The following is a 27,344-nucleotide window of genomic DNA, read 5'->3' as shown; positions in this document are numbered from 1 at the left end:
GGTCAGAGTTCCAAAGCACAATATTATATTTCCAATTAAAATGCAAAAACCAACCTTTTTCATAAAACACATTGGCCTCAGCACTGGGAAGTGACTACAAAGCCTAGTGCTGATTGAGAAAAGCTGAAAGCAGACACTGTAATTGATAAAGGAGATAAGTCAACCTGTGTCCTTTAGAGAATAACGAGTTCCATTTTTCATCAAAAAGATCTCCTTGTGTTGAAGAAACATTCTTTCAATAAATCTACTTAATGGTTTCCCCCCAATGATATATAACATGGCAAGGGATGGCAGGCCACCCATCATTTGCATTGCTAATTCAACCCAAAGAAAACCCAAACGGTTCCCAGGAAGGGCTGCTAGCAAACTCTCTAAAGGGAAAATATCTAAAGGCCTCCCCGGGCTCTTCAAGCAGGTAGATGCGTGGGATTCTGAATAAATATCCTCTCACTAAACTTGAGATCCGATGCAAAGGTCCATCCCCTACCACCCCCACCCCCACCCCCGTGGCCACTCTGGTGCGCTCAGCTCTGAGGGCGACTCCGTCAGATCGCTCCAGAGGCCAATGCCTCAGACACTTGGGTTGTGAGAACTGATCAGTTTGTCTGTGCCCTGAGCTCATCCCTCTCCCACGACGGCCCTGACGGCCTTGGTGTTTTGGGGACCGTGGGCCGTGAGAGGTGGTCGGCGTTTACGGCATTTGGGAAACCGAAGATGCGGTTTAAAGATCCTGCCTGAAGTGGCACTGCTGACTGAGGGCCGGAGCCTCAGGTGCTGAAGGCGCAGGGGGAGGAAAGGGCCTGCCCCCTTCCGAGGGGATGATTTAGGGCCCTCTGCGCGGGGTGCCGGGCAGCAGACTTATTGTTCAACCCGGCTGATCTTCGTGAACCCCAACTTTACAAATGGGCTGTGATGTCCACGAGGGCCCAGCTTTATGGAGCAAAACCTATTTCCTCCGAGGGCACCCGGCCCTGTCAATGCTGGCAGACTTCCCCACATGGGAGTCATTTAAAAACAACCCTAGAGTGATTTCCTTCTGCTGCTGTTTGTTTATCGTCCAGTCGCGTGTGAGTCAGCCAGATCATGATTTGTGTTGGTTTTGCTCGTGAAATCTTACGGGAACAATGAGACGATGTTGGCTGGTCAGGAACCTGGTTCCGAGTCACCCGGGAGGCGGCCCTGCGGTTTCGCAGAGACGGCCAGTGGCACGAGAACCCGCTAGTGTCACCGCTGTGCAGGGTGACAGGGGCCGGGTGGGCAATGGCCTTTGAGATGGGTTACGCTGGGGTGATGTTTCAGAGAGGAGAACGAGGCAAGGAAAGAACAACACTGACCACACTTCACACAGACACCGACCACATTTTTACTGCATTGGCTCCACGCTGGATTCCAACATGCTGGTCCAGAGCGTGGCTGGCTACAAACTGGCAGGACCTCTACGGCTCCTCCCACAGCCACAGGCTTTCCCTTCCCCGCCATGAACGCTATTTCTCTTGATCCCACTCACTGCCCCAAGTGCAGAGGCAGTTATCAGAAAACACTTTGGATGCAAACAGTGAGTGGCTTACAACACACGGATGGGGTGGGTGCAATGTCCACTGTGAACGTGGAATCCACAGAAATGGCTGGAGAGGCAAGACGCCTCCTTAGTGGCTAATAGGATGATGGCATTCAAGACCCACAAGTGGTTTTTGTTTTCTTTTTGAATTCCTGGAGTCTATTGAAACTAATTGTTCCTAACATTATTTCATATTTGTAATCAAATGTCTGACCTGATTTCAACCATGTTTGTTGGCATACATCTTTAAGTGGTGTGCCTCGAAGTTATTCAGACTGATATAGGATGAAGATTACAAATATCTGCGTAAAAAGAGAAACTGTGTGACTCTATATGAAGACAACGACCGTCACATTCCACAGCACATCATTGGTTAATCTTTGAATCGTCAGGCATTATTTAAAATGAGAGAGAATATAAGTGAACACAAGCGCCACGACAAAACAATCGTAACAACAGAACCAAACCCAATTTCTCTATTAATCATTTAAGAATTGTACCTCTGTTTCTAACACTTTTCATTAATTGTTATTTTAAGCTCCAGTAGCAGGATCAGATTTCTGCTGCCTCTGGGCAAATGAGTTATGATCTGATCTCAAGTTCCAAGGGAAATGCTCAAAGTTTTATTTTCCCCCAGTTGAATAAACAGTACTATGTCTATTATCTCTGGTGTTAGAATAGTGCTGTCTTCACATAAGACTCAGATCATGGCATTAGTCATTCATTTCCTTGAACACAGACACCCTCATGCGTGCTGACAGGTTTATAAGGATGCGGTGGCAGCCGTAGCTCTGGGAGCTGCTAGATGACCGACCTTGATTTCTTGCAGTCCTGAGCGATGGAGCCCGGGTGTGTCTGGTTATTGTCTGCTTTCTCTCCCAGATGCTGGGCTTGTCTGGAAGATTAATACATTAACAAGAGCTGAAGGTCCGGGGTTGCACATCTTCAGACATGTTTATTAGCAGATGGTACACAGGATTCAAAGGTCACCACAAAAGTGACATTTTAAAGTGAAACAACAATATTTATGTTCAGATAGTCTACTGATGAGATCATGTGGAAATGGTTTTGATTAAATTAGCTTATAAATGGTTGCCAATCTATAGACAACTTAAAATGCCCCGTCTGTTTACCAAATGTTTTTTTCTCACGCTCTCACCTTTTAAATATTAATGACCAAATGCTGTGTTTTTTGGCGGGGGGGGGGGTGGTTAAGATTATTTAACTGCAGGATTAGTATATTTGGTTTTGACTTCCTAGGTTATCCAATTTTTTTCATTCTAAAGATGTTATCTCCTGTGTGAGTTCTGAAATCTCACCTGCTATTATTTCTGCTTTGAAAGAATTTGAATTTCACTGTTGTAAATACAATGGCTTGCAATTTCTTTTTGGGTCTCTGGAGAGACTTTAAGTTCAGTCTCTCAGATCAAACCTTATGTTCAATATCATAAAAGAGGTATGAGTTGGATTTCAGAAATTCTTATTAAATCTGCGTTTTGGCCTCTGTAGCCCCCGGGAGCCACACTTTTGTGACAACGTGCGCTTGTGTTTCATACAACAGTGTGAAAACAAAATGCAGCCAAGGGGAAGGAACCCTCCTCTCAGCTTCTTTTTTTTTTTTTCCCCTCTCCGTTGTGCCTACTACCTAGCAGGAATGTGAATGAAAATATTTACCTCAGAAAATGGTTTAGTCAAGAGAACGCTCAACAGTCTGAAATGAGATTCACCTTTTGCAAGTCTTGCAAATCTCCGTGGTCAGCAAAACCCACAGAAGTATTTCCATCAAAGGCATTAAAATGCAGAAATAATGATCAATCAGTAGATTAAAAATTTCACAGACATATTTACAGGAAACAAATATGACCATATAGACTGTCTCTCATTTATTTGCATTGAATTGTATTAGGAATAATTTTGTAGGGTATAGATATTATTGTCTCGAGTTTTTCACCTTATTATTATGTCTATTTTTCATACAGTTACAAAATTACAAATGTAAGAATACAACAGAAGATGTACTCACTTTTCAAGAGAAGCTTTTTCAATATTCATTGCTCCTTCCATTGGATCCAGTCCTTGTTCAGAAAATTGTTTCAAGGCACTTAAAGCTGCCTAAAAACGAAAACAAACACACAGACAAGGAGATCCAGTTACTGACTTTCATGTAATAAATAGGTACGTAATGGCAAAAGAAAGCTTTGATATATAGTAAAGGCTATCATTTTCATTAGTCTAAATAAATGCTTTTCTGTATCATTTAACAAAACTACATTTAAGAGGCTGTATTATGATGGAGCAATGCATATACTATGAAGGCTTTATTTTTATGTGTCTGGGGGAAGAGGTGGAGAGAGGAGTCTCCATAAATCTCATGCCTTATCCATAATTTTGTAAAATCACAATGTTTTATCCGCAAATGTAGAAAACGCCTAGTAGAAGCCTGTCATTCTCTGATGATGAGTTTTGCATCATTTCTCCTCACATTACTCAAACTACACATTGTCTTCCTCCAGATGTGAGAACATCAGATTTTTTTCCAGCTTTCCAAAGTTAGCAGAAATGTATTGTTCAATTTTATAGACATGTAGCCTCAAGCAAGTCACAGAATGTGAGTCCAGAAATGGACCGAATACACCCTTGCATACCGAGGGGATGGTATGATGGTATCCTGTGAGGAGAGAGAAAATTTGCGCTCCATGGGGCCCGGGAAAGGCAGGCCTGGCTGCGGCGGAGCCTCCTGTGGTGTGGATATGCCGGGGATGCGGGATGCATGCAGATGTGTGGGATGCTGAAGGGTGTTGACAGGCTGGTGGAGCCTCGCTGAATAGCTGGGAGGCACCAAAAAATGTGATGCTGATAAGATCTGCATAAGTTGTTGACACTCTAGTGCGCGGTCCAAATTGTTATTTCTTTGAATAAGAATTTGGTTCTTCTTCCCCTCCCCAAACCCCACCACTTCTCAGGTCAATTAGAAGAGCTTTGTTGTGTCTGAGATAGGTGTGAGTGGCCAAAGTTGTTTGCATCTTGGAGATCCTGCTGGGTCACACTTTGGTCATCTGTATCTTCTCAACTGCCTCTGACAAACAGCTAACTCTGCCAGTTGCTCAAACTTTTATCTGCCAGGGGCCCCTTTTGGGTAGCTGAGTGCATGATCTCTTCTACATCTCTTTATGTGAAATATATCTTTTTGGTTTTTCAGTTAATAGGCTTTATTTTTTTTGAGGGCAGTTTTAAGTTTGCAGAAAAAATGGAGCAGGGAGAGTTCCCATATACCCTCTCCCACTCCACCTTCTACACTGTTTCCCCTGTTATTAACATCCTGCATTCCTGAGGTACATTTGTTACAACCAATGAAATATCGATATATTATCATTAACTGAAGTCCAGAGTCTACAACTCTTGTGTTGTACATTCTATGGATTTTGACAAATGTATAATGTCACGTGTCCACCATTACGGTATCATACGGAATAATTTTATTGCCCTAAAAATCCACTGTGCTTCAGCTGTTCACCCCTCCTCCCTTTCCCCCCAATCCCTGGCAACCCCTAGTAATTTTTTTTTTAATCTCTATAGTTTTGTCTTTTTCGAAATTCATACAGCTGGAATCACACAGTATGTAGCACTTTCAGACTGGCTTCTTTCACTAAGCAATATGCATTTAAAGTTCCTCTCTCCTCTATGTCTTTTCATCTCATCTCTTTTTCACTGCTGAGTATACTCCATTGTGTGGATGTACCACAGTTTCTTTATCCTTTTATACCTATTGAGGGACATCCTGGTTGCTTCCAGTTTTTGGCGATTATGAATAAAACTGCTATCAACATCTGTGTGCAGATTTTTGTGTAATATTTGTAATATTTTTCCTCTCTTTTCTCTCTGTCATTCTGTCTTTTAAATCTCAACCCCTATATTCAACCAAAAAGGAAAAATATATCCTTTCCTTTTTTTTTTAGGCTACTTCTTCCTTTCAGATCTCTAAGCTGGTCTCCCCAGTTCAGACGTGCTAATTTGAATTCTCACTCACGCCTGCAGCCCCAGCCTGGGTGGGCAGGGGGAGGCCGTGCTTGGGCTCTCTGTTTCATCATTACCTCTTTGAACCCGGAGTCCTTGTGGGGATGTCAGCGCCCTACCCCGCTACCCCTGATCTTGGTACAGGCTCCTACTATACGGCAGCTGGTGTAGGCTGTAGTGGCAGGTAAGCACTAACATTAGTTGCGTAGGAGCAATGTGGCCATCTCACTGGGCACTGTTATTGGTTGAATACTCATATGTCGAAGTCCTAAACTCCCATACTCAGAATATGGCCTTATTTGGAAATAGGGTGACTGCTGATATAATTAAGATGAGGTCATGCTAGATTAGGGCGTGGCCTGATCCATTATGACCAGTGTCCTTATAAAAAGGGGAAATTCAGAAACAGAAACCCACACAGGGAGAACACCGTGTGAAGAAGGCGGTGGAGATTGGAGTGACGCAACAGACGTCAAGGAATGCCAAAGACTGCCAGCAAACCACCAGAAACTAGGAGAGAGGCATGGAACAGATTCCTCCCTCATAGCCCTCGGAAGGCACCAACCCTGCCAACACTTTGATCTTGGACTTCTAACTTCCAGAACTGTGAGGCAATAAATTCCTGCTGTTGGTGGTCCTTTGTTATGGAGGCCCTAGCAAATGAACACAGGTACATCATCATTCCTCTTTAAGGATAGTAGAACCTCTTTCTCCTCTCTCTAATGTTTCCTTATATTATCTTTTGATTATAAAAATCCTTTTTCATTACAGAAAAATCATAATAGGTAGGCAAGCAGAAAGAATGTGAAAATATTCACAGTCTTACCCACCACTCACAACTTGGTGTACATCTTTCCATATCCTTTTCTATCCCCTCCCCATATGTACACTCTCTAACCTGGGTCATATCCTAACACTGTTTTAGAACCTGCTCGTGTCATGGAACATGAGCAGTTTTCCACCTCAACAGAAACATTTCAGCAGCATCATTTTGCAGGACTGCACAGTATCTCACTGACTTTATGTGCCTTTCTGTATTTAGCCAATCCCTAGTGTTGGACATTGAGGCCACACCCACTTTTTAAGCTGTTATTAACACTGCACTAAGCTTCTTAATGGTTAAAAATCTTTGAGTACGGTCTCAATAATTTCCTTGTGATAAATTCCTAGAAACTGAATTTCTGGGCCAAAGGGTGTGCACATTTGTAAAGATCTGATATAAACTTCCCCTGCCCTCAGGGGGGTTGTACCCAGCAGGACTCCGAGGAACATCTGCTTCTCTAGGTGCTTTTGTAATCACCTCTCAGAACCACTTTGTGGATCACTGGAGCGAACCCGTTTTGTCATTTTACAGCCCCACTTTATTTTTCATTTGTCCATCCCTACCATTTACCTCATTCCCTAGACTTGGCTTTGAGTGAAGTTTGGCTGCTTTCAAAAGTTAAATTCACCCTCAAAAGACGCAGATTTGGACAAGTTTCCGCCTAAAAGAAAGTAATTTGCAGAGATATTTGATTCTTATTAAATTCAATTAGATGACCTCTGAGGTCCTTTCAAGTCCTGAAACGCTGAGGGAGCTGGGCAGCCTTCCCGGGTGACTCTGCTGAGAATGGTCCCGTGGGTGTGCACATCCTTGTGGGCTCATCACGTGAACCTGAGATCTGCAGTCCCGCCTTCTGTGTGCGTGCACGGAGGTAGGAGCCCGGCCTGCTCGCTACCAACCTGTTAAGACCAGTCCGAGGCGGACCTCTCCAGATAGCCCAGCTTCGTGGGGTGGGCGAATGAACAGAGAGTTCTTTGTATATGCAACAATTTTGAACAAATGAACAACTATTTTGTTCTGATCCGTTAATATGTGAACTATTGGTAGGAATGCTGATTTTTATCAATTTCTTCCCAAATGGATTATTATAGAGGGCTATTTCAGTGCCTCCTATAATAGTCTATCTGCAATGTGGTTGGTACTGCTGAATGAGACTTTTGAGAGCTCCAGGGCTTCTTGGTCCTGTTTTATTCCCAATAAGGCCAAAACGACAACCAAAACGAAATCGTTTTTTGAAAATCACTCATAGGCTAATTGTAGCCCAGTTCCACTAGCTGCTTTGGAAATACTTGTTGCCTGAATACCAGGAACCAAATGTCTTACTTCACCGAGTCCAGGACCCAGTGACACCTGTTCGCATCCACCCAAAAAGAGATGCACATATGAGATGAAGGCGAGGTCTCAGGGAGCAGGTTGGGTGTTTCAGCTCTTGCAAAATCTCCTGGATGATTTAATCAACATGACAGGCAGGTCCCCAAGCACTGTCAAGATGATTGTCATTTGCTCCAAGAATGTCCTACCAGCTGGAATGGCGGAGCGCTCTTTCACTCGATGCCATGAAGGATTTTCAGAATTCTTGTGTGACTGCTTCCCTCCAAAGGTATGTTTAAAAGCTTCCAAATAACATTCCCTTAACTGTCTTCAGCCTTCATTACTGTCTGATGAGATAATTCAGCCCACATCTTATTGATAACCCTGAATACAATCGCTTATAAATCTGAGAGGACTTCTTTCTACCTTATAAAAGGCAATGAAGACACTTTATCTTCTCTGTACTGCCATTTCATGAGCATCCCTCTGCCACAGCCATGAGACCAGGTCCCTTACCTGCGTGACCTCAGGTGTTACCACAGCCCTGCAAGGTAGGTCCTTCCCATGAGGAATTCAGCAACCTACTCGAGGTCACACGGCTAGTAAGTGGCAGAGCAGAGAGAGATGTGAACCCAGCCCACATCCTTGGTCACATCACTTTATTTCCTTCGAACATACAAACTGCTCACATTCAGCCTAGGCAACTTCAGCACAACTCCTTTCAATATCATTATTTCAAAACTACTCCTATAACCTCCTCTATACTCACTCTATTGATTATTTCCCATGATAATGAATTGAGGTAAGCTCATGAAATGATCTCCATTTTCTAGAGAAGGGCTTTATTACCTTGTGGGCAATCACACAGTTTCCAGTCTCCAGCTTTTTTGGGGTCCCTGGGTTGACTTCTGAGACCTCATTTGGCACTCCTATAACACTCGCAGTTTGGTTAAAACTAAATTGCTATAGCAATTATTTCACCACTTAGAATGACCCAAAGGCCACAATTCCTTGCCTTCCCTCCCGTCGTTCTCAGAAGAGTTCATCTGTCACCTTCCTGTGGTGGCTGGGAGGAGGGAGAAACGAGGTGCAGTGTCTGCCTCGGATTGTGGGGTGGAGGCTATCCAGTGAGAGGAGGTGTTGGGACTGCAAAGGTGAAGCGGAGAGAGAAAGAGGGCTCGGCTGTGCTTTAGAGGGAGAGATAAGCCAGACGGTTCAGGAAAGTCGAGATGGGCAGGGGCTGCCAACCAGGCACTGCTCTGACAGGCACTAATACAGCCCTGGCCCCACTGCTTCCTCCCAGCTCCTCATGAGCTCCGTGAGGAATCGGGCTCTCCTTCCACTCCCCACCCCACTCATCACCCACTACTTCCCCTGAAAGGACACTTTAGCGAGTAAGAAAGCCCATGGAGTGAGATGGGTTTGCTTCGCCCTCTACAGCAAAACGCCCGCAACAATAGGATAATGCAGCAACCCCCAAAATAGCCACATAACACTTAGCATGACCCAAATATCGGTCTTTTCAAAGAACAACATACAACGGAGTAGCATTTCGAACAAAAACTAAAATTGAACAGTGCACAAAAATGTTTTACTGTGTTCGTCCAAATCTGTCCAGAAGATGGTAAACAAAATTCTTATGTTTAAACTACCTGAGCTGAATAAATTGTTACTTGCTAGAGGCCAGTTGCTTTACAAAACATTAAGAACATGTTATAAACATGTGACGTAATATTAAAGGACACTTTGGAGTGAGCGAAAAGTCAAATAGCCTTCATTTGGGGAGACATAGTTGAAGTCCGATTAGAAGCAAGTTCATACACACACACACACACACACACACACACACACACACTGGAATATTACTCAGCCATAAAAAAGAATGGAATAATGCCATTTGCAGCAACGTGGATGGACCTAGAGATGATCATACTAAGTGAAGTAAGTCAGAAAGAGAAAGACAAATACCATATGATATCACTTATATGTGGAATCTAAAAAAAATGATACAAATGAACTTATTTACAAAACAGAAACAGACTCACAGACACAGGAAACAAATTTACGGTTACAAAAGGGGACAGTGTGTGGTGTTGGGGGGAGATGAATTAGGAGTCTGGGATTAACACACACACTACATAAAATAGGTAAATGACAAGGACCTACTGCATAGCCCAGGGAACCGTACTCAATAACCTATAATGGAAAAGAATCTGAAAAAGAATATATATATACATATATGTATGTATAAGTGAATCACTTTGCTGTACACTTGAAACGAACATAACATTGTAAATTAACTATACTTAAATAAAACATTTTTAAAAAGAAGCAATTTCTACCTTGTCCATTACTGAGATGGTAAAGAGATAAAAGATGTTCAGCTCCTGCTGCCTGCAGGTCACCCTCTCAGCACGGACAATTTGCCATGTGATAAATGTAAACTAACCTTGGGGAGTCGTGGGGAGGAGGTAAATCTGGGTTCCTTAATGAACAACATCCTGAATGATGCTTAAACCCAAGTTGTATAACTTCCCACACACTGTGGATTCGAGAATTTCAAAGATACACTAACATAAGTACCCAGAACCCTCCATATGGCTTTGACCATAAACAAACAGACAACTATATGATTTCATTTCCAAGGTCAGAAAATGTTTTCCTAGCAAATCAAAACAAACTCACTCAGCATCCTTTTGTATGTTACCACAGTCTACCAACTAGAATCTTAAACTTTAGCTTTATGATAATTTATATGTTCCGGGACTTTTTTTTTTAAGGTGTATCCAAGGCAATAGATGTAGCTTTGTTTGAAAGGAGAAAAATTTTTAAAGTGTTTTAAAGAAGTGGATGACATTTCCTTTTCTTATTCCTGTCTTTTCAGCTAAACACTTGTAGCCATTTGTGTGTGTGTGTTTCCCTTAGAGGAGGGCATCTGCATAGATACATAGAAATATTTTTGTCGCCAAAAGATTTTACAACTGTTTTGGGAATAAAGCCCCACAGGTTCTAAAACAGATGTCGCTGCCATTTCGTGTATCGCTTGTTTTGTGCGTAGTTATAGCAATGCCAGAAACATGATGCCAATAAGATACTTTCCATGCCTGTTTGTTGGTCTTGGTTCACACGTGTGTGTGTGTGTGTGTGTGTGTGTGTGTGTGTGTGTGTGTGTCCACAGAATGGGGGTGAGCCTTTCCAGCCATTTCTGTAATTTCTAACTTTTCTCTTGTCGATCAGCAAACTGTGTTGAAACCAGTGCCTGTTCTTCTTGCTTCCTTCTGCAGGGACTAAAGAGTTTGTAATGACAACACAGCAGTGTTAAGTCATTCTCTGAGAGACAACAATGGTTCATTAGCAAAATGTGAATTTTAACTCATCCCCTCATGACACGCAGTTCTTTTCAGAGTCTTTGAACAGGATGCCCAATGGATCCTTTTATTTCTTTTTTTTCCATTTCACACTTTTCCCACCGATTTCACATCCTGAATCCCAGGAACAGACAGGCTGTTCCCATTAAAGTCAATGGTAACCATACATGTCCGAATGTGGCCTTCATTTTGAAGTAAGTGCTCAAGGTTTGTTTTGTTTTGCCTTTTCCCCCTAAAGTGCTTGTTCATATGGAACTCTTCCTGGGAGCAGGTCTAACTGCTGGATTCATTTCAGAACACACGCATTGGACATATATGCAGCTCATTAAATCAGTCTCCTTTAATGAGAAAATGATAGGAAATGCAAACATCTTCATTTGCAGCTGAGGACTCCCCTCACTTCTCTTCCCAACAATCTTTGAGACCGACTCTCCGTGAAGTCATTTAAAAATGACTGGAGGGCTTCCCTGGTGGCGCAGTGGTTGAGAGTCCGCCTGCCGATGCAGGGGACACAGGTTCGTGCCCCGGTCCGGGAAGATCCCACATGCCGTGGAGCGGCTGGGCCCGTGAGCCATGGCCACTGAGCCTGCGCATCCGGAGCCTGTGCTCCGCAGCGGGAAGGGCCGCAATGGTGAGAGGCCCGCGTACCGCAAAAAAATAAAAATAAAAATGACTGAAAAACCAGAAGGTCTTTTCTTCAGTAGGCTTGATGTCTTATTGCCCAAAGAATGTGAATTTTAACGTTTCTAAGTTATCATTTTCTTACTTTGAATGGTCTATAACAAAATGCCAAGTCTCTCTTTATATAAAATAAAAGAAACCCCAAAGAGAAAATCGTATTTCTAAATTTTTATCACATTATGATAGGAGCCTCAGTCTATTACTTTTCAGATGAATCAATGGTAAGACTTTAAAAATAAAATAAAAAGTTGATTATACTGAGCTTTAATTAAACCGTTGGCTGCCCTGCTTTCTAACAATTTCATTATAGTCCACACTTTCATGTATGCTTACACAATCCTCTTGGTTCAGGTAATTTCCACAAAATTGGTACCTTATAAAAAAGCTCTTACTGTTGGAACAAAGGGATGTCAGTTAAGGTGATGGCTACTCATTGTGTAAAAAAAAAAAAGAGGTGTGGGTGGTCGGGAGGCTAAGGCGTGCCTTGGACAGTCTCCTAAGGCAAAGAATAGGAATCTTGGCTCCAGAATTTGGGGAATTAGTACAAAATTGGGCACTTAAACTATAGACTTAGCCATCACCTTTATTTCAGCAATGAGGCGCTTACTGTTGGGTAATCCACGTAGCTGCCAGCCTTGACAATAATACAGAGTTGGATTTGAAGCAGGATTAACTGTGCTAAGGCATGTTTTCAGTGTTTAGGACAAACTTGAGTAGCGACATCCATGCTGCCATGGCTTCCTCCAATCACGCTGTTTCTGTTTTACCAATAGCATTCCTTTTAAATGTGTGTGTTGTCTTTCATTTAATTATTTTTGCTTCAACAAAAACCCCCCTTGGTAACGGTGTCTACTGAAACATGGTGTTGGGCACAAAGGCAAGTGTCCATCTCTCTCTGAACTTGGCAGGATAATCACCCACAAAGGTGTCCTACCCCCCAGAATCTGAATATGGCAAAAGTGATTTTGCAGATGGGACTGAGGTATGAACGTTGTGATGGAGAGGTTATCCTGGATGATGCACGTGGGTCCAATCTAACCACATGACTCCTTAAAACCACAGAACCTCTCCTGGCTTTAGACGTGGCCAGGAAAACATGCTCAACAAAATGCAACGTTGTTAGTTTTGAAGATGGAGGAAGTCAAGGAAGGTGTGTGGCCTCTATAAGCTGGAAAAGGCAAGGAGACCAGTTCAGCCCTAGGGCCCCCAAAAGGAACTGCCGACACCTTGATTTCAGCTCAGTGAGACTCCTGTCTGACTTCTGACCTACAGAGCTCTAAGACGACAAACACGTTTGCGTTGGGCTAAGCCACTCAGCCTGTTCATTTGTTACAGCAGCAAGAGAAAACTAATACACTCTTCCAGTCATCTGGACAAGGAAGTGAACGGGCATGGCATCTGGAGTCTGTCGGGCCTAGATTAAAATGTCAGCTCCACTGCGGACCAGCCGGGTGTCTTTATGCAAGTGACTGTATGTCTCAGAGCCTCGTCTTCCTCATCCGTAAACTGGAAACTACAACACCTACCATGTCGAATTGTTTGAGAGGTTAATGCCTGGGCTATAGTGGTGTTTTATCAATGAAGGCCTTTAGTATACAACTTTCTCTGTTGAGCCCAACATTTAGTCATAAAATCCTTTATGCTCTCTGTCTCCATGTTAATTTATGTCCAGTTTCCTGTATATTTCTATCAACTTTTTCCAGCACATTGCTCATCTGTCTCTCTTCTAAGAGAACCCTATCATTATGCTGCCCCCTTCATCAACAGCATTAATAACTCCCAGCCCCAGAATAACATCCTATATTCTTGGCCTGGCATTCAGGGCCCTCCATCAGCTGACACCATTCTACCCCACAACCTCACTTGCTGCAGTTTCATTAGTGTGTTTTCTAGGGTGTGATTTTCCCCAAACAGCAGACCAGTCACCAGCCTCAGGAACACCTGGCAGGTGTCAGTGCTATCAACAAGCTCCCTGGCCTATTGGCCTAAAGACACACCAGTATTTCAGAAGCCCTGCCCGCATGGATCTTCCGCCCTGGTCAGATTGATCTACCTCCTGTCTGGGAAGACGTCGGGGCTTTCTACCTCCACGCCTTTGTTCCTGCAGGCTTTCTGACTTCTTAGCGTGGTGGATTCCCAGCCTGTGTCCCACCTGTGAATTTCTGACAGCCCCGGCCATTTACCTCCCTGAACTGTGAGTCAACTTCAACGTGTTTACATCCCGTCTCCCAGGTCGTTGGTCTGTTGGGGCCATTTTCCTGTTTGAAATCGTCACAGTGTGTTTACAGGACATCTTCAAGGAATACTCTCTGATGGATTCTCCTTCGGCTTCCATGTGAAGCTCACCCAGACAGGCAAGTGCTTGCAGACACGTTTCTTCTTCCTGTTTTCTCTTTATTCTCCTATTCATCTTGCCCTCCCTTGCTTTCCTCCCCCTGCAGGGTCTCCTCCAAAACTTCTCTCCACGGAGTTTCTTTCTCCTCCCCGTCTGCACCCCTCCACCCCTACCCGCAGGCTCTGCGGCCAGGGCACCATGGGATAGACCATCCCAGGGAAGCAGGGCTGGGTTGCAGCTCTCCGTGTGAGAGAAGGTTCTCCTTCCCCACAACTTGCCTCCAAAGAATACAGAGGATAGTTACTGTCTTTTCCAAACGTCAATCATGGGCTGAAACCAGCGCTCAAAGCTCAGCCTTCCTGGGGTCCTGTAAGGCTACAGAGGAAGTGCCTGGGAAACCCTCCCTGGGAGGACCCCACAAAGGGGGCTTTGCCTGAGACCCTCGAGATGGGGACATCCTGAAACAGAGGACCAGAGGGGAGCCTCCTCCGCCCAAGGAGGCCTGGCTCTACGGGGCAATCGTGGCCGAATTCTGCCTCGGCAGCCCTCCCCTCTGCTGCCCCGAAGGTTCTTTTGGGATTTCTTGGTCCTTTGAGATTCTCCTCCGAAGAGAATGAGAAACATTCCCGCTGAGCATGGGCACACACTGCTCTGTCTCTTCAGGAATTTCATTTGGGTTTGAGTATGTGATTGATAAAAACTTACATTATAGTTGTTTCACAATTTTTACTGCCCTTAATGTATTCTTGGATTGCCTGGTGGGGAAGGATGGGTGGGAACAGAGAATGATGGTCAAACAATATAACGTATAAAGTTCTGTTTAATTCTGAACGTTTGGCTGTATTGCAGTAGAGTCGTAGGTGGTAAAGGCAGGTGGCCTGCGGGCCTTGTTGATTCTCTCAATGGGTGAGGCCCGCAGAAGTCTGACTTTCTCTTGGGGCATTTGGTGGCCATCCTAGTGGTCAGACTGCAGGAGGGAGGGGCCGGAATAGACCTTCACCTCCATCCCAAATGCCTCCTTAGCCTCCTACTGATACCTGATTAAGGTCCAAGCATGCACAAAAGTACAAAGAATAGTACACTGGACGCTCACAGGCTTATCATTCAGATCAAGAATTGTCAGGATTTTACCAATCTTGTTTCATGTATCTTCATGTTTTTCCTGTAGTATTCCAAATCACATATCAGGTAAAGATACATGCCATTATCAGACCTAGCAAAGTTAACAGTACATCCTTTCTATCATCTAAATACCCAGGTCATGTTAAAATTTCCCTGATGGTCCCAGTAGTGTCCATTAAAGTTGGTTTTCAAATCTATATCCCATCAGTTTACGAGTTGTATTTGATTGACCTTTTAAGATCTAGGAGTCCTGTGGCAGCAGAATAATGCCTCTCAAAGATGTCTGAGCCCTAATCTCAGAGACCTGTGAACGTTACTTTATCAGGGACTTTGCAGATGGGATAAACTGAGGGTCTGGAGATGGGATGATTAGTCTGGATTTCCCGGTGAGTCCAATCGGATCCAATGAGTCCTCAAAATTAGAGAACCCCTCCCAGCATTGGTCAGAGAGAGACATGATGACGGAAGAGGGGTCAGGGGTCAGAGGCATGTGACGTTATTGGCTTTGAATGTGGAGGAAGGGGCCAGGAACCAAGGAATGCAGGAAGCTTACAGAAGCTGGAAAAAGCAAGGAAACATTCTCCCCCTGAGCCTCCAGAGAGGAGCACAGCCCTGCTGGCACCTGGATTTCAGCCCTGTGAGACCGTGGCTGACTTCTGATGACAGAACTGTCAGATAATAAACTTGTGTTGTTCTAAAGCACCACTCCTTTAACAGGGGGACTGAAGCCACACGGAGGTGTAAACTCTGACACCAGGTTCTTTCCCGAGAGAGACCAGGCTGGTGTCGGGCCCGAAAAGGAGGCCCGAGGGCCTGCCTGAGACGTCGGGGGAAAGGGGAGGCTGGGGGCCTGAGAAGTGGGACCAGCTGAGCTGCAGGCCTAATCAGGCCAGAACCGAAGAGCTCCCCACCCCTCTCAAAGTGGGCTTCACCCTAAGATCGAGGCACCTAAACCCTTCTAGGACCTCCCTCTGCCCTCGGGGGTCCAGGCACCTTCGCTCCTGCGCTGTGCCCGCCGCCTCCTTTCTGTTCCTTGACTGTGACAAGCTCGCCCCCATCTCAGGGACTCATGCTGGCCGGTCCCTCAAGCCACCCCCTCCTCAAGACCAGCTGCTTGTCAGCCTTCAGATCTCAGGCCAGGGAGGCCTCCCTGACGGCTCCAAAAACTCACATAACTGTGCTCATTATCCTTATAACGCTTGCCACTGCCTGTGATTATTTCCTAGAGGGAGGGGTCTGGTCTGTCTGAGTCACGACTGGGTACCGTCCTTCATTCCACAAAGAGTCACTGGGAACCGGGCGCCGCACTGGGCACCAGGAAACTAAGCTCCGCGGACACACTCCCTGCCTGTTCGTGGCGTGCCTCCCAGCAGGAAGGAAAGCGTGCAGACCACGCCAGGCTAGCGGATGATGCTGTAGAGAGAGCACATACGACGGCAGCTCGAGAAGGGCGCCCAGGGCTCCCCGGAGAAACCTGTGTCACAGAGAGGGCACATTTGGGGTGAGACTTAGGGTGAGAAAGCCTTCTTCACGGAGGCGAACAGGGAGAGTGGAGCGATGCTGGCAGGGGGAGCTGCTCTTGCCAAGGGGCTGGAGCTGGGAGGGAAGGAGGGGTTGGGGACACGATCGGGTTTCAAGCTGTGGTGTAGAAAAGGGAGGCGCCGCCTTCTGGGAAAGCCTGAACCAAGCCCAAGGGGCGGAAGCCACAGGCGGAGAGATTTGGTCTCAGAACAGGAAGGAACCTTGTGTCCGCGGAGCACAAGCTGGACTCTGAGGAAGGACCGGGTGGCGCCCATTGCCAGGCCGGCTGTCAGGTTGGAGGCCGTGCCCGGAGCAGGTGGCCGTGAGGTCCCTCGTGTCTCAGGCTCTCTGATGCTCTGAGTCAGGACAAGGCCACACAGGGGAAGAACACCGGCACGTCTGCGGGGTGGGAAGGGTTGTTGGAGAGGTGACGTGTAGAGCTGTGTCACCTGCGATGAGTGTGGTTTGCAGGGGAAAGCTGAGTCTTCCTTGATAGGGGTAAAAATTGGACCTGAGCTTCACGATGGGTCACGTGAGAAAGTGTCTTTCCCTTGTCGTTCCTCAGCATCTCCATTTAGAAGACTGAGTCGGTAAAACCATCCTATTACAGGGATTAACTGATGGAATGTCCTGGAGGTGTCTGCCACATACCGTCCTATGTGGTAAATGTTTTTGTTTTTTTAATATCATACTTTTTAAAATTTATTTATTTTTGGCTGCGTTGGGTCTTTGTTGCTGCACGCGGGCTTTCTCTAGTTGCGGCGAGCGGGGGCTACCCTTCGTCATGGTGCGCAGGCTTCTCATTGCGGTGGCTTCTCTTGTTGCAGAGCACGGGCTCTAGGCGCGTGGGCTTCAGTAGTTGTGGCATGCAGGCTCAGTAGTTGTGGCACGTGGGCTCATTAGTTGTGGCTCGCGGGCTCTAGAGTGCAGGCTCAGTAGTTGTGGCGCACGGGCTTAGTTGCTCCGCGGCATGTGGGATTTTCCCGGACCAGGGCTCGAACCCATGTCCCCTGCATTGGCAGGTGGATTCTTAACCACTGAACCACCAGGGAAGCCCCTGTGGTAAATGTTTAACAACTGACCTTCTGGGGGTAAAAATCCCTAACTGGCACCATCTCCAGCTCCCTGCTTACTGCTCGGAGGCAAGGCAGCAACGTGGTGAAGAGCCTGGCTTACCGACTGGCTCCACCACCTCTCAGCCACAGGACTCTGGGCAGGTAAATATCTCAACTCTTTTTTTTTTTTAATTTTATTTATTTTTCTATTTATTTTATTTTTTTTATTTTTGGTTGTGTTGGGTCTTCGTTTCTGTGCGAGGGCTTTCTCTAGTTGCGGCGAGCGGGGGCCACTCTTCATCGCGGTGCGAGGGCCTCTCACTATCGCTGCCTCTCTTGTCGCGGAGCACAGACTCCAGACGCGCAGGCTCAGTAGTTGTGGCTCACGGTCCTAGTTGCTCCGCGGCATGTGGGATCCTCCCAGACCAGGGCTCAAACCCGTGTCCCCTGCACTGGCAGGCAGACTCTCAACCACTGCGCCACCAGGGAAGCCCAATCTCAACTCTTAAATGGCATTCCGTGCTCATGACACTCGCTTTGTTCTAAGAACGTTCCATTGCTAACTCATTTATCTTCACAGTCACCACAAGGAGTCTTGACTCTCATCCCCAGTTTAAGAGGACAGGGGGACAGAGATGAAGGAATTTACGCAAGACCAACATGATTTGATCTTGATGGATCTGAAATTTGGACAAAGATGACCTGGCTCTGGAGCCAGATTCTTAACTACTATATTGTACCACCTGTCAACCCAGTGATAGGAGGCACCACCATTCGGGCACTCAAGAAACGGCACGAGCCAGACCAAGGCGTGCAGCCCTGTGAGAGCGAGCGTCTGGGTGCAGACTCTGAGGATGTGGGGCTCCCTCTTTGATCATCCCCTTACTTCCTCTTATGCTCTCCTGAGCTGTGGTCTTTGGGGGCATGAAGGGCGGTGGGGGTGAGAATTGAGAAGGAGCAAAGCTGGCAGCAAAGGCGGCTGGACTTCGTCTGGGAAGGAGGGTGAGTGGCGACCCCGGCTGGACTCAGAGCGGGCAGGACTGACCTCACCAGGGGGACCATTAAGGCGGGGGGCCCAGATTTGGAGCTGGGTTAATTCAGGATGACTGTCAAGGCTGGAACCCAGATAGGCTGGCACCAGATACTCACTGGGCTAACCAGAACCTAAATGAAAGTACGTTAATCAGCAACTTGGTGTGTTTCCTAATATTAAAGGGCAACATTTCCCTCGGTTTCCAGGATCTCCAGTCCGCTTGCTTTTTCTCTTACGTCACCAGGCACCACTTCTCAGTCTTCTGCTGGCTTTTCCTTCGTCTTGATCCTTAAGTCCATCCTTGGACCTCTTATCTTCTCTCTGGATAGCCTCTCCCTAGATGATTTCATTGAGGCCTATGGCTTAAATCCCTTATAAATGCTGATGGCCCCAAATTCCCATCTTCAGCCTAGCCGTCTGCCCTACAGTTCGCACACATAGCCGCCTGGCGGGTTTCTCCACTTAGGGGTCTAAAAAGCATTGCAAACCTGCCCAAATCCGAACTCTTGATTATCATCGTCAGTCATCACCTCTGGCAGGAAAGGGAACCCCCGTTCAACCAGTGGCTCAGGCAAAAACCCTAGGAATCAGCCTCACTTGCTTCCTTTCTCTCTCACCTCCCACATCTGACCTATTACCGAGTTCTGCCGGTTCTTCTTTGAAATGCAGCCAGAATCGAACTACTTCTTACCACCAGCTCTGCCCCAGCCTCACCCAAGCCACCATCACCTCCCAGCAAGACTCCTGATGTAGCTTCCTAACCTCTCTCCCTGTGTCTCTCTCTGCCCACCTAAAGCCCATCCTTCGAACATATCTGGAAAGACAGATGTGAAAAGTAAATGAGAACAGGTCACGACCCTGCTCAAAGCCCTCCAGGGGCTTCTAGTTGCTCTTAGAACGAAACCCCAATTTCTGACTTGGGCCCGAAGCCCTCTGTGACCTTCCCCATCTGCAGCTCAATCTCATCAACCTCATTACTACACTCTTCCAAACCACAGAGCTCCAGGCACACCAGCCCCTCTGCTCTTCCCAGGGAACCCTGAGTTCACTGCTGTTTCTAGGACCTTCACGTGCTTCTCCCTAGACCTGGGGCTCTTCTCGCAGGTCTCCACAGGGCTCTGTCCCTCACCTCAGCCATTTCTCTCCTCAACTGTCACCCCTTGAGACCAGGGGCCCTTCAGGGGCCACACACTCCACTCCCAGCCTGGCGTTCTCGCATCTCCTCACGCTGCCTAATTTTTAGTGCTTACTGGCCCTAAATTTTTATTTATCTATTTAACCATTTCCTTGTTTATTGTCCACGTCCCCATTAGAATGTAAGTTCCGTGAGGGCAGAGATTTGTCTGTTTTGTTCATTGCTAAATACTCAGCACCTAGAATAACAGGCACTCAATACTTATTAGCTGAATGACTGAACGAATGGTTAAAAACAGTGACCAAGTTCAAGAATATCTAGCCATCTCATATACACAGTATAGTTTTAATAATTTTCAGAAGTTCCCTATGGAAATTAGGGAGTAGCTCATTTCCTCCATTTATTGAAACCCAGAAGTAAGCATTCATTTGACGTTTAAAGACTGATTATTCAGCTGAAGTGAGTAGCTGTTACATGTTGGTCTTTCAAATGCAGAGAATTAAGTAGCGTGATAGGTCTCCAGTGTGGATATTCTCACACATTGTAAACTTATTTTATGCCAATTACATCATTGCAACTTTGGAAGAAACGTTATTGGAATTAACTTTAGTTTTTTTCTAGAAAGTCTTCCTTTTTTTAAGCTAAATGTAGTCATTGTAAAGTTCAAGAAGTAAATTTTATCTTCTTTTTCTAGGTACCACTGAAAGAAAAGCACATCACTAATATCACACTTGGTTTGGTAATTTTTAGAAACTCCATTAAAAGTAATTGTTAAAGTTTATAATTAAATAAGCATCTCAAAGGAAAAACTAGTATCCTGGTTTCCTAAAAACATCTTCATTAAGACAATATAATCAAACAAAGAGATTTACTTCGTGTTTAAATAATTATATCACAAATGGTCTCCTTCCCCCCACCTCCACCCCCAAATGAGAAGTACTTTAGTATACTTTTGGGGATATGGCTTCGGTCTGCCAAATACTTAAGCACAAAATTCTCCTAAGTTGTTTCAAGAAACTGCTAGTACTCTAAGAGGGTTGACATTCTAATATATCCAAACACAGGTTTGTTTGTTTTTTTCCTAATTGTTTGGCTGCAGATGAAGATGTAAGGTTATAAGTATAAGAATTTATGCAGTGATCAGTGATGGAATCCTAATCCACCTTAAACTGTCAGCGTGACAACTGGCAGTTCCCAATGTGTATTAAGAGACAGCGATTTTTTCTTTTGCCTGAGGGTACATTCCCTTTCAAAAGCAGAATATTTTTCTTCTCTTGCTTTCTAAAGATATCATGTTAAACTCCATTCTTAATGGTTAATCTTTTAAGGAGGCAAGATGAATTGGAGAGAAAATGTGAGAGATTTATAAATTTGGGGAAAATGCAACATGAGGCATTCCAATAAGCAATTTCAAATCAAAACCTTAACTTGGGCAAGGGACATTATATCAACCAACAGCATTCTTTAGAAATGCCTGACATTCAGTTGGATAGAATTATATATTGAAATAGCTTGTAGGCATATTGGGGATGTTTTCCCTCAAGCATCTGGTAGTATCAAAGCCCAGGAGGAAGAGTAGGTCACCGAGCCAGAATTTAAAAGCTGCCTTTTGGATAAATATGTGGAAAGGATAGGAATTAAGTTATCAAAAGGCTAGAAGAATTTGCTGAAAGGGAGGAGGGTGCTAAAAGCAATAAGCTATTTGGAATTCAATAGCACGCAACTTTAGGGCCTTGTAGAGCTAGTATTGTTAGCCAAATAAGGGTAAAGTGATGGTTCAAAAGAGGAAAATTAATGAATAAGTACAAACATAAAAAGCAACAAGGCAATACCCTGATCTGTGAAAGTAAGAAGTACTTAGAGAATCTCAGAGGCAATGTGGGATAAGTGGGAAATCAGGTACCTCTTCTGTGAAGCCTCCTCTATATTTGGAAAAGAATAGTGACTGGTGATTTCTGTGCCCTGTATTAGTCAAGGTAAACTAACTGCTAAACAGTCACCCCAGAGACTCAGTGTTCATGGAAAGACCAATTGGGTATTGCTGGGCAGTGGACCCTGGTCAATCAAGGTCCCACACCCCTTCCATCTTGTGACTCTGTCCTCCTCTAGGCTTGCATTATGGTCTTCTACATTCGGCCAGTGGAAGAGAAAATAAAATGGAAGATAGTACATAGGAGGATTTTATGAAAGAGAACTCAAAGCCCTCATGCTCCAGAACCTAGTGACATGACCATACCTAACTCCATGACTACAACCAACTCCAGGTTGGGTAACTAAGTCTGGCTGTAAGCTGAGGAGAAGAGGAGGCAGGTGTGGTAATTAGCCTCAATTAGTACTCACAAGTGGTACCATGTTATTGCACTCATTTGCTGAGGTGTCTGCAAGCCTCTTCGTGCTAAAATGGTAAGTCCCTAGAATAGGGCAGAGTTGGCTGTTATTTGTTTTGTAGCTATAGCACCAACACTGGCATGGAATTAACACTCAACTTGTAGTCAGGGGACGTGTGCTACCTGGTTCAAAAAGCCCAGCAGGGTGACCTGGAGATGTTAAGACTGGTTGTCTATACACAAATATTGCCAAGAAATGCCCAGATTTTTCTCCCTTCCTCAAGATGGCCTCTCTGTGAAGATATTTCCAGAGGGCAAATGGACCACATGCCAACAGTGGGCAAGGGGCACTTACTTTGTTAATTCTCATTGTGTCTTCATGCAAGAAGCCTTCCCAGGGTCTCTACACCTCTTAGGAGGTTCTTCAGTGGGGGAGGGAGAGGTTGGGTTTCTGAATGACAAAGGATGGGGTAGAGAGTTTCTAGTGAACCCCAACCTTGGGAATAAAAACAGAAACAAAATCTTTATCAAGGGTAAACCAGACTTCCTTATCAACTGAGAATGAAGTCAGAAGTTATAGGTGAATAAGTAGGACTATAGAACTTAACCAATATCTAGAACCTTATTCTGTCTCCACTTGGTTTCATACAAAGTGGTAACAGCTCCTGTGTGACTGACAGAGTACTAGTATCTAGAATATATAAGTAAAAAACAAACAATCTAATTAGAAGATGGGCAAAGGACATGAAGAGAAGGTTCACCAAAGAGGATTTACAAATGGCAAATAAACATGTGAAAAGATGCTCAACAAAAAAAAAAAAAAAAAAAAAAAAAAAGATGCTCAACATTACTAGCCAATAAGACTACGGTATCATTACAAACCTATTAAAACAGCTAAAACAAACAGTAGTGACCACACCAAATGATGGAGAGGGTCCAGAGAAACCGGATCTCTTATACATTTGAGATGGGACTACAAAATGGGCCAGCCACTCTGGAAGATAGTTTTCCAGTTTTATAAAAAACTAAATATAAACTTACTATACAACCCAGCAAACATATTTTGGGGTATTTGTCCCAAAGAAGTGAAAATTTATGTCCACACAAAAACCTGTACACAAATGTTCATAGCAGTTTTATCTATAATAGTCCAAAATAGGAAACAATCAAAATATCCCACAATAGATGAACAATTAAACAAACTGTGGTAATCCATACCATGGAATACTACTCAGCCACATACCGGAATGAACTACTGGTACACACAACAGTTTGGACGGCTCTCAAGGGCATCGGGCTGAGTGAAAAAAGCCAATCCCAAAAGGTCACATACTATATGATTCCATGTATATAACACTCTTGAAATGACAAAAGTATAGAGACGGAGAACAGATCAGTGGTTACCAAGGGTTAGTGATGGGGGTGGGAGGAGGAGTGGGTAGAAGGTGAGACCATAAAGGGATAGGACCAGGGAGATCTTTGTGGTGATGGAAGAGCTCCGTATCTTGATTGTGGTGGTGGTTACATGAATCTACATATGTGATAAACTGGCCATAGACCTACAATACACACATGTCACTAGCGTCGATGATATCTTGGTTTGGATATCGTATAGGTGAATAAAATAGAACCATTGGGGGAAACTGAGTAGTACCGAGTACACTGGACCTTTCTGTACTATCTTTGCAACTTCTTGTGAATCTCTACTTATTTCAAAACAAAAATTAAAGACAAAATTAGAACGGTGCTTTTTGTAAAACTAGTATTTTTAATTAAAAAATGAATAATTCTCATTGTAAAACTTTGAAAAATACTTAAATGTTAAGGAGAAGTCCCCCATATTGTTTTACCCTTCAATTAACTCCAAGCCCACACCCTGGAGTAGCCGCTAATTAACAGTTTGGTGTGCATTTTTCCAGGTATTTTATTTGATATATCCTTATATATATATATGTGAACTCTCTGTTTTTTCCTCAAATGGAATCACTATGCTTCTTCTTCTGCAACTTGCTTTTTCATGTAGTAATAAGACACCTTGGACATCGTTTCAGGTCACCAAAAACAATCCTATCTCATTCTTCTTAATAACAGCATAGAATTCTACCGTATGGCTGTATCATAATTTATTTAATCAGCCCCTATACTAGACATTTCGATTGTTTCTAGCTCTTACAAATAATGCTGCAATGGATATTCCTTGTACGTACCTTTTGTGCAAATACATCTATAAGATAAATTTAAATTTCTGATATTGTCAAATTGCTTTCTGAAGGAGTTGTAACAAGTTATGGGTAACCTCTACTTTAAAGAGAACAGGAAGTCAGGCTGAGTGGCCAGGGTCTGGAAGGGAGGTGATCACGGGAGCTGCCCCTGGTGGGGGAGGTGGGCCTCCTGAAATAACAGATCTGCCTCCCCCTCCATTCACGGGGAAGCCACATTTATTGGAAGTTAGCATCGTTTTCAGGTTTCCTCCCTCCTCCAGGTGGCTAGGGGACACTTCATCCCCATGTAGAAATGAAGTGGGAGGGTGTAGGGCTGGTCTTCCCTCTTAAGACTCACTGCGACATTCCCTTGAGCTGGGTAGGGGACATCTAGCAGTGGGATTATCAGCCAACACCATCCCAACTTCTCGTCATCAAATTAGTTATTAAAAATTCAATCCCGGGCTTCCCTGGTGGCGCAGTGGTTGAGAGTCCGCCTGCCGATGCAGGGGACACGGGTTCGTGCCCCGGTCCGGGAAGATCCCACATGCCGCGGAGCGGCTGGGCCCGTGAGCCATGGCCGCTGAGCCTGCGCGTCCGGAGCCTGTGCTCCGCAACGGGAGAGGCCACAGCAGTGAGAGACACGTGTACCACAAAAAAAAAAAAAAAAAAAAAAATTCAATCCCCTCTTTAAAGCCATTGGACATCTCAGAGAACTTTCCAGTTAACACTGGCTTCTGGATTTAGAGGAATACATTTAAGGGATTCATTTATGATGTTAAAATGTTTCCTTTAATGAAGGCAACACTCACGGAACGCTATGATCACTGTACAAACCAGTGAAAACGTCATTTTTCCACGATTACTCTAAGGAAATACCCAGTTTGATCACCCACTCTCTCTAACACGAGCGTCTCCGGGCTCTTCACTGCCAGCTGACCACGTGAGCGTGGCAATATGGCTCCCGATGGCTTCACCACAATGGGCCTCTCCAAGTTTTAGCTTCTGCTTCTCCCCTTCTCCCAGTTATTTCCTTTTTTGTAGCTTCAACTTGCATGTAGCTTACCTACATGCATAATGTTCTTTCTTACCTCCCTGCCTTTCTCCTCTGCTGTCTCTGCTTAGAAAAAAATGGACTCCCCACCTGTCTTAACCTATCTGACTTTTACTCTCAGATCTAATGTAGACATCTTTCCTCCAGGAAACTGGCTAAGGGCTTTCACTGGGACCAAACGTCTGTTCTGTGCAGACACCTAATACTTTCTACCTAATACTAGAATTATCTATTTGTCTGTCTACCCCGGTAGGCTAGGAGCTCCTCAGAACTACAGGCATGTCTTCTTACCTGTGTTTTTACACCCAGTACCTAGCAGAGCGGGAGCTTAACGCGTGTCTGTGCAGCTCCGCTGAATCATCCCACAATGCACAGGAGTCTGACTTGAGGTGAGTAACTAAGGATGCCTTCTCTCTCCCCCTCAACCTGTATTTGTGTGAACACTGAGCCTGGGCTAACTTTTGGCCAAGGGCAATAGATAAGAGAAATCTGGAATCCTTGGCCGGCCTCCTCCCCTTATAGCAGAAGGGGTATTAGAATTAATATTTTTGTTAGTAAAACAACTGGTACTCAAGATAAGTGGTATGTTTAAAATGATATGGGACCACCTCCCTTGCATTACTGAAGAATAAGGATTGGCAAGCCCAGCAGCCTGATTCCTCCTCGGTAGCCCTTGAGGTCTAGAGCTCCATTGTCCCCACCTCCTTCGGGGGTGTGGTCACCTGACCCACCTGTATGGTTGGCAGGTCTTGTTGACAGGACATTGATGTACCTGCTCTGTCTGAACCTGCTGGAGCACCTGAGTCCAGGGACAGGTTTCCCTGCATTTAACAGAACAGGCTGGCTAAAAAAATTTTGCCCCTGTTTATTAAAAAACACATTGTGGGGCTTCCCTGGTGGCGCAGTGGTTGAGAGTCCGCCTGCCGATGCAGGGGACGCGGGTTCGTGCCCCGGTCCGGGAGGATCCCGCATGCCGCGGAGCGGCTGGGCCCGTGGGCCATGACCGCTGAGCCTGCGCGTCCGGAGCCTGTGCTCCGCAACGGGAGAGGCCACAGCAGCGAGAGGCCCGCGTACCGCAAAAAATAAAATAAAATAAAAATAAAGCAATCATTAGACCAAATTCTCCAAACACACAATGTGGTTTTTTTTTTTTTACAGTACGCGGGCCTCTCACTGTTGTGGCCTCTCCCGTTGCGCAGCGCAGGCTCCGGACGCGCAGGCTCAGCGGCCATGGCTCACGGGCCCAGCCGCTCCGCGGCATGTGGGATCCTCCCGGACCGGGGCACGAACCCACGTTCCCCTGCATCGGCAGGCAGAGTCTCAACCACTGCGCCACCAGGGAAGCCCTGATAATTGAGTATTTTGATACTTGATTTCAATATAATTTTTTAAAAATCTTACGTATTTTTAGGGTTAGGATTAGCGAATATTCTTCTGTGCAAAGGTCCGCAGGTTTCACCAGACTGCCGTGGCTCAAAGGAGGTTGCAAACCCCTGCTTAACCAAGGCCGCGGATGACGTGAGCTAGAGTCCAAAGAGAGCAAACTAAATGCCCATTTTACCCTCTAATAATAGGACATTTGGGGACCAGGACTTCAGAAAACTGAAGCTGCTCCTGCGCAACTAGAAAGTTCAGGGCTTCAAAATGTAACACAGATCAAGACTAGAAAGGTGTTCCTTTGATGACAACTGTTCTGAGCTCTTCCTTTTCCTTTTGCGCACAAAGCACAAGTCTGAAAACGGACAGACGGTTTGTAAAGCGCCGATCGTTGCCAGGTCACCTCTGCCTTCTGCCTTGGATGTGTTT

The 27,344-nt window shown here is 45.2% G+C and overlaps 1 protein-coding gene across 10 annotated transcripts in view; it reads right to left on the bottom strand.

Moving 5' to 3' along the window:
- Positions 1–1,339: 1,339 nt before the first annotated feature.
- Positions 1,340–27,344, bottom strand: part of STAU2 (staufen double-stranded RNA binding protein 2) — a 309,733-nt gene continuing 283,728 nt past the window's right edge. For all 10 annotated transcript variants that reach the window (XM_027127905.1, XM_027127903.1, XM_027127902.1 and 7 more), the window contains 2 exons: positions 3,582–3,670; positions 1,340–2,453 (listed from right to left, as the gene is read on the bottom strand). In XM_027127905.1, the coding sequence (XP_026983706.1) occupies positions 2,360–2,453; positions 3,582–3,670 (183 nt within the window). In that variant the 3' untranslated portion in view covers positions 1,340–2,359. The remainder of the gene's footprint in view (positions 2,454–3,581; positions 3,671–27,344) is intronic.

Source organism: Aethalodelphis obliquidens, unplaced genomic scaffold, assembly GCF_003676395.1.
Source record: "Aethalodelphis obliquidens isolate GAN/ISIS:26980383/991018 unplaced genomic scaffold, ASM367639v1 scaffold33, whole genome shotgun sequence".
In the NCBI taxonomy this organism is placed as follows: domain Eukaryota; kingdom Metazoa; phylum Chordata; class Mammalia; order Artiodactyla; family Delphinidae; genus Aethalodelphis; species Aethalodelphis obliquidens.
The sequence above is the reverse complement of the archived record's forward strand: the minus strand, read 5'-3'. Positions and strand labels throughout refer to the sequence as shown.